Source organism: Durio zibethinus, chromosome 3 (assembly GCF_047325235.1).
Source record: "Durio zibethinus cultivar Kanyao isolate XHJ-2024 chromosome 3, ASM4732523v1, whole genome shotgun sequence".
In the NCBI taxonomy this organism is placed as follows: Eukaryota; Viridiplantae; Streptophyta; class Magnoliopsida; order Malvales; family Malvaceae; genus Durio; species Durio zibethinus.
In genome coordinates this window covers 35,047,491-35,067,327 of record NC_143164.1, presented here as the reverse complement: position 1 = coordinate 35,067,327, position 19,837 = coordinate 35,047,491, and the positions used below count along the sequence as shown (strand labels likewise).

Genomic DNA, 19,837 nt, shown 5'->3' with positions numbered 1-19,837 from the left:
GGGACAACTAACTGAAAAACAATAAACCCCACATGTCTCATTACAGAAAGATGGAATTTTTCATTTTTCTGTTATGTGTTTGCGAGACTTGCCAACTGCTTGCTAAGATTCGTGGGTTTGTTTCCTAATGAAGGGCTTCTGGCGAACTTTTTCTGTAAGATAAAGGCTTTTGGGCTTTTATATGGCTTTTACTGGTTTCATTTAAAGCTTCGTTCTTGTTGAGGAAGTGAATGTTGTTTTTAGGTGGATTGAAAAAATGGTTTTTATTATTATTATTTTTTTTTTGGCAGAGGCTTGGGGGTGTTGAGAATTAATGGGGTTAAAGATGTGATTGCCGTCGCTTCTGGTAAGGCGTTGTTGGCAAGACTACCACTGCTGGTAATCGATTCTTTTCACATTCATGAGGTACGAGTACCATTTTATAGGGATATCCAGTCATGTTAGTTGAATTCTCAATCTTTTCTGTTAATTTGGCGGTTGCACAAGCTAACAAGTGTCAATTGAAGGTGGGGCTGCTTGATGCTGATGTGTGTGAACCATCTGTTCCAACCATGATGAACGTCCACCAGAATCCAGAAGTTACTAGGGGTAGTATTTCTGTCTTCCAAGACATAGTCTTTTAGACAATGGTGGAAAATGGTCTATTTGTATATCAACTAATTATCCATTAGTAACAACACTACAACAGGTATTAAGTTGTTAAAAGTGTTATCTGGTAGTGCTTTCATGTGTTTTATTGTAGATTTCAGTTATATATGAAATCTTATATAGCAGGTTGAGTCTTCTGTGATCAACTAATATATGGATGAAGTTTGTTTCACATATTTAGTTTAATAAGCGCGAGATGGATGCATACTTGAGTCACGAATATGGTCTTTACACAAGCTCATAAATCAGCATTAACGACAGAATTTTAGCTGAATGAATTTAATACTATCTCTCTCACTCTTCCCCCAGCACTAATTTTGGAGTTTGAGTTCATCTTCTTGAAATTTTCTTTTACTAGTGTTTTTTTATCATTGTTGCGCCTGAAGCAATAATCACAACAATACAAAAGCAATAGACAACAATCAATAATCAAATGCGCAGGAAAAATAAAGCACACCAAGATTTACGTGGAAAACCCTCCAGTGTAGAGGAAAAAACCACGGGCCACCAGAAAAATCTTCACTATCAAATAATAGTTATACAAAGTTCTTCTCTAGCTAAAACTAGAGCTAATCAACAACTAGAGAAACAATTGGAGAAATCTCACCAAATAAGTGACTCAACAAATACACCCTGGATTTGTTCCTAGAGAGCTTCAAACCCGATCTTCACCGTTCAAAATGTATAACTCTGAATCATAAACTTCCTGACAAGGTTCCAACACAATCAGACCATGGATCGACTTCCGTTTAACCAACTCTCCCTTCTCCTTTTTCTCTCTCTACTTTTCCTGGCTTTTCTTCTTTCTCTGCTTGGTTGTCGACACACACCTTAAACAACCCCACCTCTTTTTTATTAAGTAGCTAGGGCTCTGTGTAAAATAAAAGATCAAGGCCCATGGCCTTTACTTGGTCCAGTCCCATCCAAAACCACTTACATGGGACTGGACCCCATTTTCCTAACAATCTCCCCCTCCAGTCCCATTAGAAGGAGATTCATCACCATAGCAATTTCATTTGGAACTTACCTTGGCCAGGGAACTCATTCCGGCCAAGTTACTGCAAAGCTCAAGCTTTTCCCTGGGAAGTATCTTAGTCAACATATCTGCCACATTTTTATCAGTATGGACTTTCTTCAATAGCATCTGTTGTTCTTCAATCACTGAACGTAACCAATGATATCTAACATCAATGTGCTTTGTTCTAGCATGGTACATGGTATTCTTACTCAAATCTAAAGCACTCTGGCTATCACAAAATACCACATACTCTTTCTGATTCAACCCCAATTCAAAAAAAAAACGTTTCATCCAAAGCATTTCTTTACATGCTTCAGTTGCTGCAATATACTCAACTTCTGTAGTTGACAAAGCAACACACTTCTGTAACTTAGACTGCCAAGATACAGCTCCTCCTGCAAAAGTGAACAAATACCCTGAAGTAGATTTCCTACCATCAAGATCGCCTGCCATGTCAGCATCAGTAAACCCTTCTAGAATTGGTTGTGAAACTCCATAAGTCAAACACATTTTTGAGGTACCCCTCAAATATCTAAAAATCCATTTTATTGCTTTCCAGTGGATCTTCCCTGGATTAGAAAGAAATCTGCTCACTACACCAACTGCATGAGCAATGTCAGGCTTTGTACAAACCATAAGATACATTAAAGAACCGACTGCAGAAGAATAAAGAATACTAGACATAGCTAGTTGCTCTTCCTTAGACACTGGACAAGATTTCTTACTTAGATGAAAATGGTTGGCAAGTGAACTGCTAACTGATTTAGCATGTTGCATGTTGAATCTACCAAGCACTCGTTCAACATACTTTTCCTGTGACAACCACAGCTTTCCAGCTCTCCTATCTCGGATAATGTCCATATCAAGAATCTGCTTTGCTGGACCTAAATCCTTCATATCAAAGGACTTAGATAATTGTTCTTTCAACCTGCAAACCATACTAGCATCTTGTCCTACAATCAACATATCATCAACATATAATAATAGGATAATGAAGTTACCATTAGGGAATTGTTTAATATACACACAAGAATCCGTTGCTGTTTTTTTATAGCTATGACTCACCATAAAAGAATCAAACTTTTTGTACCACTGTCGCGGAGCTTGTTTTAAGCCATACAAGCTTTTCTTCAATTTGCAAACTAAGTGCTCTTTCCCTTTCACTTCAAAACCCTCAAGCTGATTCATATAAATGTCCTCCTGCAAATCACCATGCAAAAATGCAGTTTTAACATCAAGTTGCTCAAGCTCAAGATTCAAACTAGCTGTCAATCCCAGTACCACTCGAATAGAACTCATTTTTACAACTGGAGCAAAAATCTCATCAAAATCGATGCCTGGTTTCTGAGAAAAACCTTTTACTACCAATCGAGCTTTGTACCTCACTAGTTTGTCACCATCCTTTTTCAACTTGAACACCCATTTATTCTTTAATGGCCTCTTTCCTGTTGGAAGTTTAACAAGATCATAAGTACCATTCTTTCGTAATGACTCCATCTCTTCTTTCATTGCTTTTAACCAGTGTTCTCTATCCGGAGTAGCCTGCACATCTTGAAAGCTTTCTGGCTCCCCTTCACTGGTAACTAAAATAAAATCTGAACTTGGATACTTGGTAGATGGCCTGCGCTCTCTAGTAGATCTCCTAAGCTGAGACTCTACATCACTTGATGTCGAAGGTAGCTCCCCCTGCTCAACACTCTCAGGTAGAGAGGATTGCTCCCCCTGCTCAAAACTAATAGCATCTGGCTCATCACCAACTGTAGCTGGCTCATCCATATCCCCAAGTTCTGTTTCTGGCTCATTTTTACCATCTGTGGCTCTTTCCTGTGAAATCTTTGTCGGTGTTGAAACATCACACTTAACAGTAACTCGTGTAGTCTTCTCATTTTTTTTCAAGATCTGCTATGGTTTTTTTTTCATGAAAGATCACATCTCTGCTTCTGACTGTCTTTCTCTTTACTGGATCCCATACCCTGTAGCCAAATTCCTCATCACCATATCCTACAAACACACACTGTGTAGCTTTACTGTCAAGCTTTGATCTCTGCTCTTTCGGCACATGCATGAATGCTTTACACCCAAAAATTTTTAAGTGAGAGTATGAAGCATCTTTTCCTGTCCACACTCTTTCTGGAATGTCAAAGCCCAAAGAAACTGATGGTGACCTGTTAAGTAAATAACAAGCTGTGTTAACTGCTTCACCCCAGAATGGCTTTGGTAATTTTGCCATCCTCAACATACATCTGACTTTTTCCACAATGGTGCGATTCATTCTTTCAGCTATACCATTATGCTGCGGTGTTCCAGGTTCTGTCTTCTCATGCCTGATCCCATGCTTTGAGCAATACTCTTCAAAGCCTTTAGATGTGTATTCCCCACCATTATCAGTTCGAATACACTTCAAGGGTAACCCTGTCATCCTTTCAACCATGGCATGAAATTTTTGAAAATACTACAGTACCTGACTTTTATATTTCAACATATACACCCAAGTCTTACGTGAAGCATCATCAATAAAAGTAACAAAATATCTGCTACCACCTAATGACTCAACCTCAATGGGACCACATACGTCAGAATAAATTAATTCTAATCTATTTTCTTTTCTCTGAGAACTTTTACGAAAAGAAACTCTATGATGCTTACCAAACAAACAATAATCACATGAATCGAGAGACATACCTTTGGTCAAGGGAATAAGAGAGTGCCTTGCCAAAACCTGTAACCCTTTTTCACTCATGTCTGCCAGCCTCCTGTGCCACAAGTTTGCTGAAGCATCATTTTCAACGGTATTTACCTGGTTACCGTTCAATTGCATCCATGTCTTATACATTGTGCAGCATAGTTTTCCCCTTGCAACTATCATAGATCTTTTAAGAAGCTTCCACTGTCCATTCTTTTGTCGGCTTTCATATCCCTCATTATCAAGGACATTAATAGCAAGCAAGTTCATTCTCATATCTGGAATGTGTCTGACATCCCTCAAAGTCAACATGCAGCCTGTACTAGTTTGTACAACAATATCACCAATCCCAACAATCTGTGACACACTTTTGTTTTCCATCTTGGTACAACCAAAATCTCCTGCTTTGTAAGTTGTAAACAACTCTCTCTTAGGAACACAATGATATGCCGCTCCTGTGTCAACTATCCACTCAATGCCGGGATCACTAACATGATTACAATCACCATGTGTACAAATCAAAGTAACTGAATCACTATCTGAATTCATTGCTGCAACATTGCCATCATCTGAACTCTTACCTTTCTCATCTTTTCGCTCTTGCTTTAAGATTCTACAGTTTCGTTTTATATGACCCGCCTTACCATAATGGAAACACTTCACTTTACCTCTAGACTTGGATCTATGTTTAGACTTACCACGGCCTTTTGAGTCGTGACCTCTGTCGATGTTTCTACCCCTGTTCTCTGTGACCAGAGCTTGATTCCCAGGGTCTACATCTTTTCGCCTCGCTTCTTCATTAAGCATACTGTCTTTTACCATCTCCAATGTCACCTTATAATCAGGAACTGAATTAAGAACAGTCACAACTAGAGTATTCCAGCTGTCTGGCAATGAACCCAAAAAAAATAATGCCTTCATTTCATCATCCATCTTAAGTTCCATAGTAGTCATCCGATTAAATATATCTTGAAAATCACTCAAGTGCTCTGTAACAGATCGTCCATCCCTGTACTGTAAAGTTGCAATCTTCTTAACAAGCATAACTTTATTCATACCTGTTTTTCTCTCATACAATACTGCCAATTTTTCCCAAACAATGTGAGCATCTGACTCCTGCGCTACATGATGAAACACGCTGATATCAACCCATTTTCTGATTGTAGCCAGCGTCTTTCTACCTAGCTTCTTCCAGCTTTCATCTTTCATATCTGCTGGTTTAGCCGAATCACCCAATACTGGCTCATACAAATCTTTGCAGTATAGATGATCCTCCATCATAGGCTTCCAAATTGAATAATTTGATGCTGTCAATTTTAGCATGGAACCTGTATCACCCTCCATGATCTCAAACAGAATTTACTTCTATCCTGGGTTGCTTTTGTATCGATGTCTCAAAATAACTCTCGCTCTGATACCACTTGTTGCGCCTGAAGCAATAATCACAACAATACACAAGCAATAGACAACAATCAATAATCAAATGCGCAGGAAAAATAAAGCACACCAAGATTTACGTGGAAAACCCTCCAGTGTAGAGGGAAAAACCACGGGCCACCAGAAAAATCTTCACTATCAAATAATAGTTATACAAAGTTCTTCTCTAGCTAAAACTAGAGCTAATCAACAACTAGAGAAACAATTGGAGAAATCTCACCAAATAAGTGACTCAACAAATACACCATGGATTTGTTCCTAGAGAGCTTCAAACCCGATCTTCACCGTTCAGAATGTATAACTCTGAATCATAAACCTCCTGACAAGGTTCCAACTCAATCGGACCACAGATCGACTTCCGTTTAACCAACTCTCCCTTTTCCTTTTTCTCTCTCTGCTTTTCCTGGCTTTTCTTCTTTCTCTGCTTAGTTGTCGACACACACCTTAAACAACCCCACCTCTTTTTTATTAAGTAGCTAGGGCTCTGTGTAAAATAAAAGATCAAGGCCTATGGCCTTTACTTGGTCCAAAACTACTTACATGGGACTGGACCTCATTTTCCTAACAATCATTTGATGCTATTGTTTGACAAGCATCCTCTTGGAATCGCTGCTGATATAGAATTGATGCCACATTTCCAAGGGAACTTTTCTGTCTATTGTTCTACTGGATAGTTTGCAATCATTTACATTTTAATGAGCTATGCTTTAAGGTCTCTCTCTCACAGATACGAAGATGATTCCTATTGAGAACTATTGAGTGAAGCGTATGTCAATGGGATTTATGGTGGATAAGGATGTACAAATTGTGTGGATAGGCTTCATGGTATTTTAACTCATCTAAGTTTCTTGCTGGAACATCCATCTCTTTTATGATAGCTTCTGTTTACAAAGTGGCTTCATTTTAAGAATCCAGTTGTCCTCATGTGTCCCTTAAATTCTGCAGGGCAGAAGAAAGATCATGTTGCCCACTCTTAAGTTTCTCAGTCAACCTTACTTGAGTTGAGTCCCCTATTTTATTGACGTAGATATTGCGTTATAAGTCACAGGACCTTCTTTTGAGAGATTTTCTTGCAACTGGAAATTTGTGCCTCAATCCTTTTCATGTCACTTTTCTTGTTACTAATAACGTTTACAGCCATAAAAAAATCTACAACGAATCTAATATGTATTATCTGTCTAAACAATACATCCTCCCATCTTGAGAATATTGCATGCTAAAATATTTTAAACAATTCTTCTCACATTCCAAATTTACGTTGCGTTTTATAATTGCTTAATTTTCTTTCAGGTGATGAGTGCCTTCAAAACGCCAAGGGAAGTCGATTGAGGAGGTCATGATATTCTTGTGGTGGATATACCCCTAGCACAGGTAATGTACAACTATATCCCAGAAGCTTCAGTTGTCAGGTAGATAATTAACTTTTAATTTCTGTCTTCTTTTTCTTCCTTTTTTCTCCCTTTTGGGAAAAGGGCGTTTGCTGCTATGCTTGAACTGGCATCTTATCAAGTTCAACATGAGCTTGGGCTTGTCATAAAACATAAAGTACCTCTATGGTTTCGTAGGTGTTCCACTGGCATAGTAGTCTCACTGTGCTGTCTGTCAGACCTCATTATGATCACTCAGATCGTTGTGCCTATATTATGCTTTTTAGTTGATTTTCTTTGTGTAGTTGGAATCGTTTTAACATCACAATTGTTGGGCTAAAAGCCTTCAATCCAATCACACCAGCGGAAGCGAAATCAAACAATAAATCAAACACACAAGAAACAACAATTTAACGTGGTTCGGTCCAACTGACCTACATCCACGGATGAGAAACAAGATCCACTAGTTGTAGAGAATTACAAACATACATCAAATCATCAACCTCACTCAACAATCAATACTCATAAGACACTCTCAATCTCCTCTAGTCTTATGGAGTATTCTAAACCCAAATAAACACAAACTCAAACCCTTGTGCACCCTTTCAACATGACCAAACACATACCCATATGCTCCTATACATCATACCTATATGGACCCTCTCAGTCTCCTTTAGTCCACTCATAAACAAACATACACACCCATAAGACGTAAAGCCCCAATACTCCTGTGGGGTGTCTATCCCACAAAACCCTACAACTCTCTTACATCTTTTTCTCATACCTAACCCTGTAGAGACTTCACCTATTTATAACCATACAAACTTGCCCATTAAGAATCCCTCTCCTCTTAGAATTCTTCTCCTGTAAGTCAAACTTGCCTATTAAGAATCCCTTTCCTTTTAGAATTCTTCTCTTGCAAGTCAAACTTACCTATTAAGAATCATCTTTCTCTTGGAATTCTTCTTTTGCAAGTCTTCTTGTCCATCAAGCAATATCTGACAAATCCCAAACAAATCTCTAACAAATCTCAAACGAATCTCTTATGGGATTTGAGTCAATATTCCCAACAATCTTCACCTTGACTCAAATTCCATCAATCATCTGTCTTCATGCTAGACATGCTTGGCTTCACCTACAATGGAAGTCTTACAACCATCTTCTTTTCTCTTGTGTCTTCACGCTTCATACAAAACAATCTTCAATCTTCAAAACTCGAACTCGAACTCTTCCCTTTCCCATATCTCAAACTGTCAACTATTCTCATGTCTCAAACTATCGGCTCTTTCCACATCTTGAATCTTCAACTCTTCTCACGTTTCGAACCTTCAGCTCTGATACCACTTGTTGGGGAACACCACAGCTCTGATACCACTTGTTGGGCTAAAAGCCTTCAATCCAATCACACCAGCGGAAGCGAAATCAAACAATAAATCAAACACACAAGAAACAACAATTTAACGTGGTTCGGTCCAACTGACCTACATCCACGGATGAGAAACAAGATCCACTAGTTGTAGAGAATTACAAACATACATCAAATCATCAACCTCACTCAACAATCAATACTCATAAGACACTCTCAATCTCCTCTAGTCTTATGGAGTATTCTAAACCCAAATAAACACAAACTCAAACCCTTGTGCACCCTTTCAACATGACCAAACACATACCCATATGCTCCTATACATCATACCTATATGGACCCTCTCAGTCTCCTTTAGTCCACTCATAAACAAACATACACACCCATAAGACGTAAAGCCCCAATACTCCTGTGGGGTGTCTATCCCACAAAACCCTACAACTCTCTTACATCTTTTTCTCATACCTAACCCTGTAGAGACTTCACCTATTTATAACCATACAAACTTGCCCATTAAGAATCCCTCTCCTCTTAGAATTCTTCTCCTGTAAGTCAAACTTGCCTATTAAGAATCCCTTTCCTTTTAGAATTCTTCTCTTGCAAGTCAAACTTACCTATTAAGAATCATCTTTCTCTTGGAATTCTTCTTTTGCAAGTCTTCTTGTCCATCAAGCAATATCTGACAAATCCCAAACAAATCTCTAACAAATCTCAAACGAATCTCTTATGGGATTTGAGTCAATATTCCCAACAACAATAACTTGAAAGTTAGTTACTTTGGGGCATAACCTTTTCCCTATCCTTTTTGTGGCGATATTGAAGGCTAAACTTATGTTTTCTTTTTAATTCTCTAAGGTCTAGTTTCAGAAGGATAACTATATCATAAGTACTCTCTCCCCCAAAATCTCTTTCCTTCCCAAGTAGTGAACCAGCAACATTCTGAAAGGGGGACAAAGAAAGGAAATGAAAGGAAACATTTCTTCACTTACTTTTCTGATATATTCTCTTAATTCAAAACCTTATGTTTGATGGTTTTCATTGTTGGCTTATTAGGTGCTTTAATGGTTTCAATCCTGCAAGGTTTTGCATTGATTGATGCTCGTAGGGGAGTTTGAATGTTCTCTAAAGTTCAAGTTCCTGTAAGTTGTAATTTCTGCATGTATTCTCTTATCATGCCTGAGAAGCTTGTTGAAAATTATGTATGGTGCCTAAATTTGGTATTGTTATGAATTTTTTTACTATGATTGCCCTCAACTGCACTGATATTATGTATTTGGCTTGTCAATTGTCAGTTAAACTTTCCCTCTCTAGTGGTGGAGTTCAGAAATTTTAACAATTATTACTCAGTAGTTTAAGTTATAAATCTTCATGTGGGGTAGAAAAGTCACAGCCTACAGTGAAGGATTTTGGTTTTATGAAATTCTTTCTGGCATGAGTATCATAAAGGAACTGCTGGGAAACAGGCCATGACTGCATATATTTGCTAAGCTTTTTGGGCATTTGGACATTGTTGTTTCATGTGCCGCTTTCACAGAACTTCCTTTCGGCGCACTGTAATAGTTGTGTATCACTAGGTAACTCTGCCCTACTTACTTTCCCAGAGTTCCAAGTTGTTTCTCTCTCTCTCTCTCTCTCTCTCTTGATGGTTTTGAAATTCTGACTGCTTCAAGTATCAACACCGTGGTGAACCTTGGTTCATTTTTGGTTTGGGTGGAGGTCTTAAAACAGCTGCCGAGATGGGTCTGCAACTTGTTTGGGGGGGGGGGGGGGGGGGGGGGGGGCGGCAAGTTGTTGATTTTGTGATATATTGTGATGTATAGCTGATTACTATGATTGTTCTTCTTCAAGTTGTTGAGTTGTTATAGCTCTGAAATAATCTAAGAATCTTACAATCAAAAGCATGGATTGGGATTTGCAGAATCTTTTTGTACAAATAGGCCAAGTTGTTGATGCATGAAAATTGTTCAAAAAAGCAGTCCACACTTCACTTTGTCTTGAATCTTCCTTCTCACCTAACGTGAGCATATATTCCATAATGTTGACCACTCACTCTGCTACATTTATTCTTACATTCTTTTCTTAAGAATATGCGTTTGAAAATTTAACCTCTATTCATCTAGATTAACGTTGACCATTTTCTTATCTTTTCTTTTTTTTTTAGACAATTACGATCCACTCGAAGCTATGGTTTTATAGAAAAACCATTAGCATATAAATATTTAAGTTAAGGTTTTATGGAAAAAAAACCATTGTAGCTATATTTAATGACTAATTTAGAGGAGTAAACGGACAAAAAGAAGTATTCGTTTATTTATATTTATATTTATATTTATTTATTAGATTTAATAAATGATCACAAATAATAATTAATTAAAAAAGATTTATATAAAATTATTAAGGAAAGATCATAAAATTTTTATTAAAATTTATTAAATAAAAATTAGAATAAAAAATATTATATAAATCAAGTGTATAAAATATAAATAAATTTTAATATACTTTTTAAATAAAATCTTTAATAAAAATTGTGATTAGAATTTTTATCATTTAACAAGTATTTATTAGATTTAAATCAATAATAATTTTTTTATATTATTAATCTTTATTTTGAATTTTATACATTTATTAATTTAAATTTTTTATTAAATTAATTAAAAAAACTTTATTTAAATTTTGTCCAATCGTAATAACGCTACGATCGCTTAACAAAATTTGTTGAAACAATTAACAAAACAAATTTTATGTAAACAATTTTATTGATCTTTGATTTGTTTACAACAAATTATCAAAAAGAATTATCATTGGAGTTCACACCACCAAATAACTTTGGGGGGAAACTTTATTCATTCAGTTGAAGAAAGATGAATATACAATTCAAAGAAAGTGACGGCAGGCAGATTCCAGGAATTCCCACACTTGACAACCGAGGCGCTTGAGAGATGACCCATAACGTCAACTTGACTTGGTAATTTGGGAGGAAAGATAATAATAAAAAAAAATCCATTTATTTCTTCCTTTCCTTTTCTTCAAGCTTGTAAATTATAATAATCCATTATTGATTTCTTAACTTCCCTGGTTCATTTTCCTGTTATCATCATCTTCTTCTTTCATTTTTCTTTAACTTGTTTTTACAAATCACTCGGCTGAATGCATCACCAATCCATAGCCTTAAAAACCCCTCAATTCAATTTCCTTCCCCATCTCCACCCTCCTGGCCCTACCCCTTTTCGCCTCCTCTTTCCCCTCCATCCAAACGCCACCACCAACTCTCCTCGCTCTGCCTGCAGCTGCCGGGCGTTAAACATCTCGGTTCCCAGTCATCCTTCTCGCTCTCTCCCCTCCTCTAACGCCCCCCAACCCGCCTTCGTCAAAACCGTCGATGTCGCCACACTCGGCAACCTCTGCGTTGATATTGTCCTCAATGTTCCCAAATTACCCCCGCCTTCCGCAGACGCTCGCAAAGCCTTCATGGAACAGTTATCTTCTTCTCCTCCCGACAAGGTAAAAATAATGTTACGGGGTGTTTTCAATTTTATCGGGTTTTACGGAAAAAAGCTCTAATTTTTATCTATGGGTTTTTGGGTTACAGCGATATTGGGAAGCTGGTGGAAACTGCAATATGGCTATAGCAGCTGCAAGGCTGGGACTTGACTGTCTTACAATAGGTCATGTTGGTAATGAAATTTATGGGAAGTTTCTTCTTGATGTGCTTCATGAGGAAGGAATTGGTGTGGTTGGAATGTGTGAAGAAACTGATCTTAACAGTCCAAGTGCTTCTTATGAAACCCTCTTGTGCTGGGTGCTTGTTGACCCTTTACAAAAGCATGGTTTTTGCAGGTAAAATAACTTTCTTTTCTTTGTTTTTCAATAAAGGTCACTAATTTTGGTTGAGAAAATGGTTGCTGAACTTTTATTATGTGTTTTTGTTTCATTAGTCGGGCGGATTTCAGTAAGGAGCCTGCTTTTAGCTGGATGAGTACACTTTCTGAAGAAGCAAAGAGGGCAATTAAACGATCGAGAATCCTGTTTTGTAATGGTTATGACTTTGATGAGTTTTCCCCTGGTGTGATAATCTCAGCTGTCGACTATGCTGCTGAAGTTGGTACATTGGTATTTTTTGATCCGGGACCACGTGGGAAGAGTCTTTTACGTGGGTCTATGGAGGAGCAAAAAGCACTTCGGCAGTTCTTGAGGATGAGTGATGTCCTTCTTCTAACTGCTGATGAGGTTCGTTGCGTTGCTTTTCACGGAATGAATGGACATTTTTATTCTATTTTTTCCTTTTTCTCTGTTTGTTGTGTGCTTCTATAACTACTTCCAATGTTTTTATATCTTATGTTGCAAATGACATCGTTGTAATCATTTCAACTCTCTGAAATTGCTTCACTAGATCTGTCTTCAATTGCAGGCTATCCCCTATTCTTTAATGATGCCTTTTCTTGCTGTAATGTTTTTTTTTTAACCTTTTTTTTGTCGTCTGAGAACCTTCAATTTGAACCTGTTAGTCCTGCTTCCTATTACACGTTTTTTTGATTCATTTGCCTGAATCATCTCAATTTTCTTCTGATTGCTGGGAATGGTTGTTCCTTTATTGGTTATTTCTTTAGCCGAACCATCAATTGTAGAATGTTTATCATCTGTCTAAGATGAGAAGTACTGAATTCTATATTTCATTCATTGATATGTAGTGATATTGTCAATATATTTTTTGCCTGAAAATGTAAAAGATTTTTTGGATTATTGGGCATAGATGCTCCTCATCTTTTGAAAAATATTCAATATGCCTGCAACTATGGAGGTTTGGACTCCTTTAGGAAGTATTTGGCCTTTCATGGTATTGGTTCTATCTAGTAGCTTTATTGGCTGTTTACCTAATTAGTTATACTCTCATTAATGAATTTCCAGGCTGAATCATTGACTGGCATAGCAAACCCAATACTAGCAGGGCAAGAGTTGCTGAGGAAGGGAATCCGCACTCAATGGGTGGTTGTGAAGATGGGCCCTAAGGGTTCAATTCTGATAACTACGTCTAGTATTACTTGTGCTCCTGCATTTAAGGTAAGCTATATAACCTTAACTTTGAATATCCAAAACATAATTGTAGTTATAAGTTGAATGTCATTCTATGTCAATTCATTGAATATATTTTCAATTTGCTTTAAGCTACGATGCTTCTTTCCGTTTCTGGAAAAGAAAAATTTTTTGTAGCTCATGGATACCAACAACAACGACAAATTAAGCCTTATATCCCATAACTCTAGGGTTGGCTATATGAAAGGCCAAAAAGAGGAATCATATTAAGTCGTAGTTTTGAATCTTCTTGCGCCACTCATTTCTATCAAAAACTATATTTTCATCTACTTCTTTAACCTCATTTCATCTTTTATTACTTGCATCCACATCTTTCATAGTTTACTTCTATAAGCTTTAGTCTCTTCCAAATCTAGAATCTCATTTCTCCTAACTTGTGCATATATAAGTCTACATTTCACATGTCCAAATCATTTCAAACGGCCCCCTCCCATCTTTTCCTGAAATCGAACTACCCTTAATTTTTCTTGAATCTCTTCATTTCTAATTTTATCTCTTCTAGTCTTATCACACATCCATCTAAGTATCCTCATCTCCGCTACGCTCATTTTCTTCTCATGTTGTTTCTTAACGACCCAACACTTTCCCATATAACAATGCTAGACCATGTTTCTCATTAGTAATCTAGACCATGCACTTTCAACATGTCTTTTTGTCAAAATATGAATCTTGTTGTCAGAAAAATTTCCTCATTAGGACATGTGAAGAAGTTGCATCTGACCACTCATGAATTTGGTCATTCTATCCTGTCTGGATTCTTTCCAATATTTATATCTTTGCTTATGCTACTTAAGATTCTAATTTTAATTTTGAAATATGATCAGGTGAAAGTAATAGACACTGTCGGGTGTGGAGATAGTTTTGTTGCTGCTATTGCATTTGGTTTTATACATAATATTCCCTTGGTTTCAACATTAGTGTTTGCAAATGCTGTGGGTGCTGCTACTGCCATGGGTTGTGGCGCTGGTAGGAATGTAGCAACACTGAAGCAAGTAGTAGAACTCATGGAAGCACCCGACCTCAACGAAGATGATGAATTTTGGAATGGGCTACTGGGTGAACATTTGGATTCACAAGAGGTTACTTTTCTGTCAAAAATGGTTTTGAATGGAAGCAACGGCAGGATGAACTGTGTCACATTGCAAAAGGTGGTTTCCGAATTGCTGCCTAAGCTAAAATATAGTCAATTAGAGGGGACACTGTCATCTTGATGGATTGCAATAGAAATTAGATTCTCAGACATAGCAATTCCTTTTTTGAATTTCACCCTGAGTCTGATTTCTCTTGCAATACATAACAATTTTAATTTAAGGTGGGATCAGAATGAAGTAGTTTCTAGAAGATCTTTGAGTCAGAAATAAAGCCATTGCATAAGTTGCTGTTTATGAGCATTTTTGGTGACGAGCATACCTTGATAGATTTGTGCAAGGCTGAGAGCTGCGTTTGTTTTCCATACCAAAGTAGGATGTTCCCTTTGTTTTCCTTTGTTTATTTTATTTATATGTATTTTTTTTTTTTCATAATCTTTTTCATGCAATCTCGAAATGATTGCTTTGTCAAACAGGTACCAGTTTTCTCTTGAGTTTATGTTGTGCTTTCAGTGCAATTTTTACCAAATCTATGAAAGAAAAAAAAATGATTGGGTGGATTTTGCAGTATTAATTGAAGTTGTGATTTTGCTAAGAATTCCACTTGAAAGATGTACAACGTTCAAGTTTTCCTATCAATAAATCTAGAAATGAATATAATTGAGTTGTCCATTTGGTTAAATGTTGACCCCAAGTTTGTTTTCTAAATTTGGTGGTTAGTTTGGTTGGGTTATATAATTTTTTTAAAAAAAAGATCTTTTTTAAAAGTTTGGAATTTAAATTTTAATATTTATAAATCTTTTTTATATTTGTGGATTGATATTTCCAGCAATCTTTGTAAAAAAAAAAAAGTTTTCCCTTTTGGAAAAATGAGTGCCCATTCTTTTCACGGCAAACATTTAGTGATCGCTAGCTTTTAGCTCGCGCTTGACGTAAGTGTAATCTTTATATTTAAAAATTTATTTTGATAAATAAATTTTTATATTATGATAATAATGATAAATATTAATAATTTAATTTTGATTTTGATATAATATAAATAAAATTTGATATTCTTTTTTTATAATTTTGACTTTAATAATTTCTTATAAAATTTCGGTAGCATTCAATAAAATTTTAATAACCTTCAATGTTAGTTTGATAACTTATGATATAATTTTGGTAACCATTAATAAAAGTTGGTAATCTCTTGATATAATTTTAGTAATTAACCTTTTGATAACTGATGATATAGTTTTAGGAATCATTGATAAATTTGTGTCATCATAAATTTAATAATGGATTTTGGTAGGAAAACACGAGTTTAATTTTAACATAAGATAATTTTATTTTTATATAATAACATTATTGTTTTATTTAAATTTAAAATTTTTTTCACTAAATTTTTTTATTAAATAAATTCACGGTAGGCTAATTCTAATATCTAAAGATGAAATTTCTAGATTCATTTTTGCTAGTAACTAAGGCTCAATTCCTAACAATTTTAAATATAAAAAAAAAATTATCAATGTTTGAAAATTAAGTTATCATTTATTTTTTATTATGTTATCAACAATATACTACTAAACTATCAATGACATACTTCTAAATTATCAATGAAATATTACTAAATTAACATTGATTTATTATTAATTTATGAATGATTTACTACTAAATTATGAATGATTTACTACTAAATTATTGATGATTTATTACTAAGTTACTAATTTTTTTATAAAGTTATAATTGATTTACTATTAATTTACCAATTATCTACTACAAAGTTATTAATGATTAACTAATTTACTACTAAATTTCATTGATTTACAATTAAATTATTAGTAATTTACTATTAAGCTATAAAAATTTACATCTAAATTATTAATTATTAATTATTATGTTATTATGCATTTACTATTATTCTATCATTTATTTACTACTTAGTTTTTAATTATTTACTACAAAATTATCACAGATTTATTACTAAATTAAACATGATTCAATTTATATTAAATTATCCATAACTTACTATTAAATTATTTAAATATTAAGTTATTGATGATTAACTACTACTAAATTATATTGTTTTACTTTTAAGTTTTAAATGATTAACTATTAAATTATCATTAATTTACTACTAAGTTATTTATGATTTACTAATAAATTTATCAATTAATTACTACTAAACTGAAACTAATTTACTATTAAATTATCATTAATTTACTATTAAGTTATCATTGATTTATTATTAAGTTATCAATAATTAGCTACTAAGTTATCATTTAGTTTTTAGTAACCTATCATTGATTTATTAATATATTGTTATGCATCAACAACTATAAAACATGAAATTTAAAAAGTCTACTAATAATATATGAGATAATTTTCATTTTATATGATAGCGTTATTGTTTTATTCAAGTTTAGAATTTTTTTACTAATTTTTTTATTGAATAGGTTTATGGTAGGTTTATCATAGCCCTCAAAGTGAAAGTTTTTACTTCACTTCCGTTAGTAACTAGAGTTCAATCCTCGACAATTTCAAGTATAAAAAGTTATCAATTATTGACAATTAAGTTATTAATTATTTATTACTAAATTATCAATAATTTACTATTAGATTATCAATTATTTGCTACTAATTTATAAATGATTTATTTTTAAGTTATGAATGATTTTTATTAAATTGTTGATAATTTATCATTAAGTTATTGATAATTATTATAAATTTATAATTGATTTACTACTAATTTATCAATGATTTACTAAAAAGTTATCAATGATTAACTAATTTACTATTAAATTATCACTAATTTACAAGTAAATTATTAGCAATTTACTATTACGTTATTAGTGATTTACTGTTAAATTTTTAATTTACTATTAAATTATCATTGATTTATTATTATATTTTTTTATATATTTACTATTATGTTATCATTGATTTACTACATAATTTTTTATTATTTACTACAAAATTATCATCAATTTACCACTAAATTATCTATGATTCACTACCAAGTTATTATAGATTTATATTAAATTATACATAATTTATTATTAACTCATCACTGATTAACTATTATGTTATCGATGATTTACTGCTAAGTTATACTAATTTACTTTTAAGTTTTCAACGATTGACTACTAAATTATTAATTATTTACTACTAATTTACCATTGGTTTATTACTAAATTATTTATAATTTACTATTATCAATTAATTACTATTAAACTAAAACAAATTTACTATTAAATTATTACTAATTTACTATTAAGTTATTATTTATTTATTACTAAGTTATCAATAATTAATTGCTATGTTATCACTTATTTTTATTAAGTTATCCTTGATTTAATACTATATTATTATGCATTTACTACTATATTATAATTAATTTATCATTAAGGTATTATGCATATATTATTATATTATTATTGATTTACTAAAAAGTTATCATTTACTATTAAGTTATCACTAATTTAATACTAAGTTATCGATAATTTTGTACTTATTATATTTAAATTTTCAACAATTAGTTATTAAGTTATTAATTATCTACTAATATGTTATTATTGATTTGTGTATATCATAAAGAAATTAACCATAATGTATGCTAAAGGATGTAATTTGTAAGGTGAAGAAAAAAAAAAGAAAAAGTTCAAGTTTAAATGACTTAAAAAGGATGGGTAGATGCTTAATTTAACATATAATAATAAGTTAAAATCATAACTTTCTATACTAATACAAGTATTAAAACTAAATTCAATAAATATATACAATATATTAAGTCAATATTTCGAAGATATTCTTCAAATTGTTTAGTTCATGGTAAAAAATACATATTAAGATAAGTTTCATTGAAGATTTTATTAAATTATTAATATATGTATTTTCATACTTGTTAGTGAAGTACAATTGCATTTAAAAGATTAAAAATTTTAAAGCATTTTATCACTAATAGAAGTAATAAATTTTGTCTTATGTTTCTATTTTTAATTATACAATTTTGGATAAAAATTTGTTATATATATGATAAAAGTAATGAGAACAAATTTACCAAAGTACAATTGCATTTAAAAGATTAAAAATTTTAAAGTATTCTATCACTAATAGAAGTAATAAACTTTGTCTTATGTTTCTATTTTTAATTATACAATTTTGGATAAAAATTTGCTATATATATGATAAAAGTAATGAGAACAAATTTACCAAAACAATTTATAAAAATTAAACAAACTACAGTTCTAAAAAAATATTAAATTCACAATAATCATTTTTGCATTCTCTATAAAAAAAATTTTCTTCTATTAAACAAAAAGATGCTATATTTTTACTTGTTACTTCATTCTTGTTACCATCATTCAAAATAACTTTTTTGATATTTTGATGTCAATTAATTTTTTCATTTGAAAAGAGTAAAGAATATTTCGCATTCTCTATAAAAAAAATTCTTTTACTAAATGAAAATTGGTATTTTTTTATTGTTATTTCATTTTTATTATCATCAATAAAAATATATTTTTTTATATTTTGATGCCAATCAACTTTTTCATTTGTTAAATGAAAAAAATATTGTAAGGGGTTATAACAATCCAAATAATGTTTAACTCTATGCTATCTTTATGAATAAGTTTGAACTATGATATAATCTCTTTTAAATTAAATGTTTGAATTGTTTCTCTTAACCTATATAGTATCAATTTGATTAACAAATGAACAAGTATAAACTTGTTAATCTATATTAACATTTATGTCATACGAATTTCAAAATTCTTAAAAAGAAATATCCTTTAATTTTTGCAAAACTTGGGTATAAGGATTTTTTTTTCTAAAATTATCATTAGTATCTCCATCATTTTTGTGCTTAAATTTTCATTTGTGAAAAAACTAAGAAATAAAACTATGTAAAAAACTAAGAGTAAAACTAAATGTATATTGAAAAACTGCTTATAAAGAATTATACAAGTACTTTAAATTTATATACAACTAATTAGTGGGTAAACTAAGAAACTAAATCTTCTTAAAATTGATCATATAATTGAGGGATTATCTATTCTAATTTGCTATCATTAATTCTAAGGATACACATACTTAATTCTAGATATACAAATATAAATATATAGATTACAATATAATAATCAGCTGTAAATAAGTGTT

General features: G+C 32.8%; 1 protein-coding gene and 1 long non-coding RNA gene across 3 annotated transcripts; both read left to right on the top strand.

Moving 5' to 3' along the window:
- The first annotated feature begins 25 nt into the window (after positions 1 to 25).
- Positions 26 to 10,273, top strand: LOC111283941 (uncharacterized). Of its 2 annotated transcripts, XR_016341038.1 has the most exons (6): positions 26 to 154; positions 291 to 405; positions 507 to 688; positions 7,077 to 7,157; positions 9,375 to 9,658; positions 9,812 to 10,273. It is a non-coding gene; the product is annotated as an uncharacterized LOC111283941 (long non-coding RNA). The 2 variants fall into 2 exon arrangements; XR_016341039.1 differs by lacking the exons at positions 26 to 154; positions 291 to 405; positions 507 to 688 and adding an exon at positions 6,629 to 6,786.
- Positions 10,274 to 11,277: 1,004 nt separating this feature from the next.
- On the top strand, positions 11,278 to 15,272 carry LOC111283765 (fructokinase-1-like). The gene is made up of 5 exons (XM_022872384.2): positions 11,278 to 12,020; positions 12,109 to 12,356; positions 12,455 to 12,746; positions 13,425 to 13,577; positions 14,435 to 15,272. The coding sequence occupies exons 1-5, from the start codon at positions 11,667 to 11,669 to the stop codon at positions 14,819 to 14,821; spliced, it is 1,434 nt and encodes a 477-aa protein (XP_022728119.2). The 5' UTR covers positions 11,278 to 11,666; the 3' UTR covers positions 14,822 to 15,272.
- The last annotated feature ends 4,565 nt before the right edge of the window (positions 15,273 to 19,837 follow it).

Excerpts from the sequence above, each read along its gene's own strand:
- LOC111283765 (XM_022872384.2), top strand. The coding sequence starts at position 11,667 with ATGCATCACCAATCCATAGCCTTAAAAACCCCTCAATTCAATTTCCTT. Across the intron at positions 12,021-12,108 it reads CTTCTTCTCCTCCCGACAAG|CGATATTGGGAAGCTGGTGG; the intron begins GTAAAAATAATG and ends TTTGGGTTACAG. Across the intron at positions 13,578-14,434 it reads CTTGTGCTCCTGCATTTAAG|GTGAAAGTAATAGACACTGT; the intron begins GTAAGCTATATA and ends AAATATGATCAG.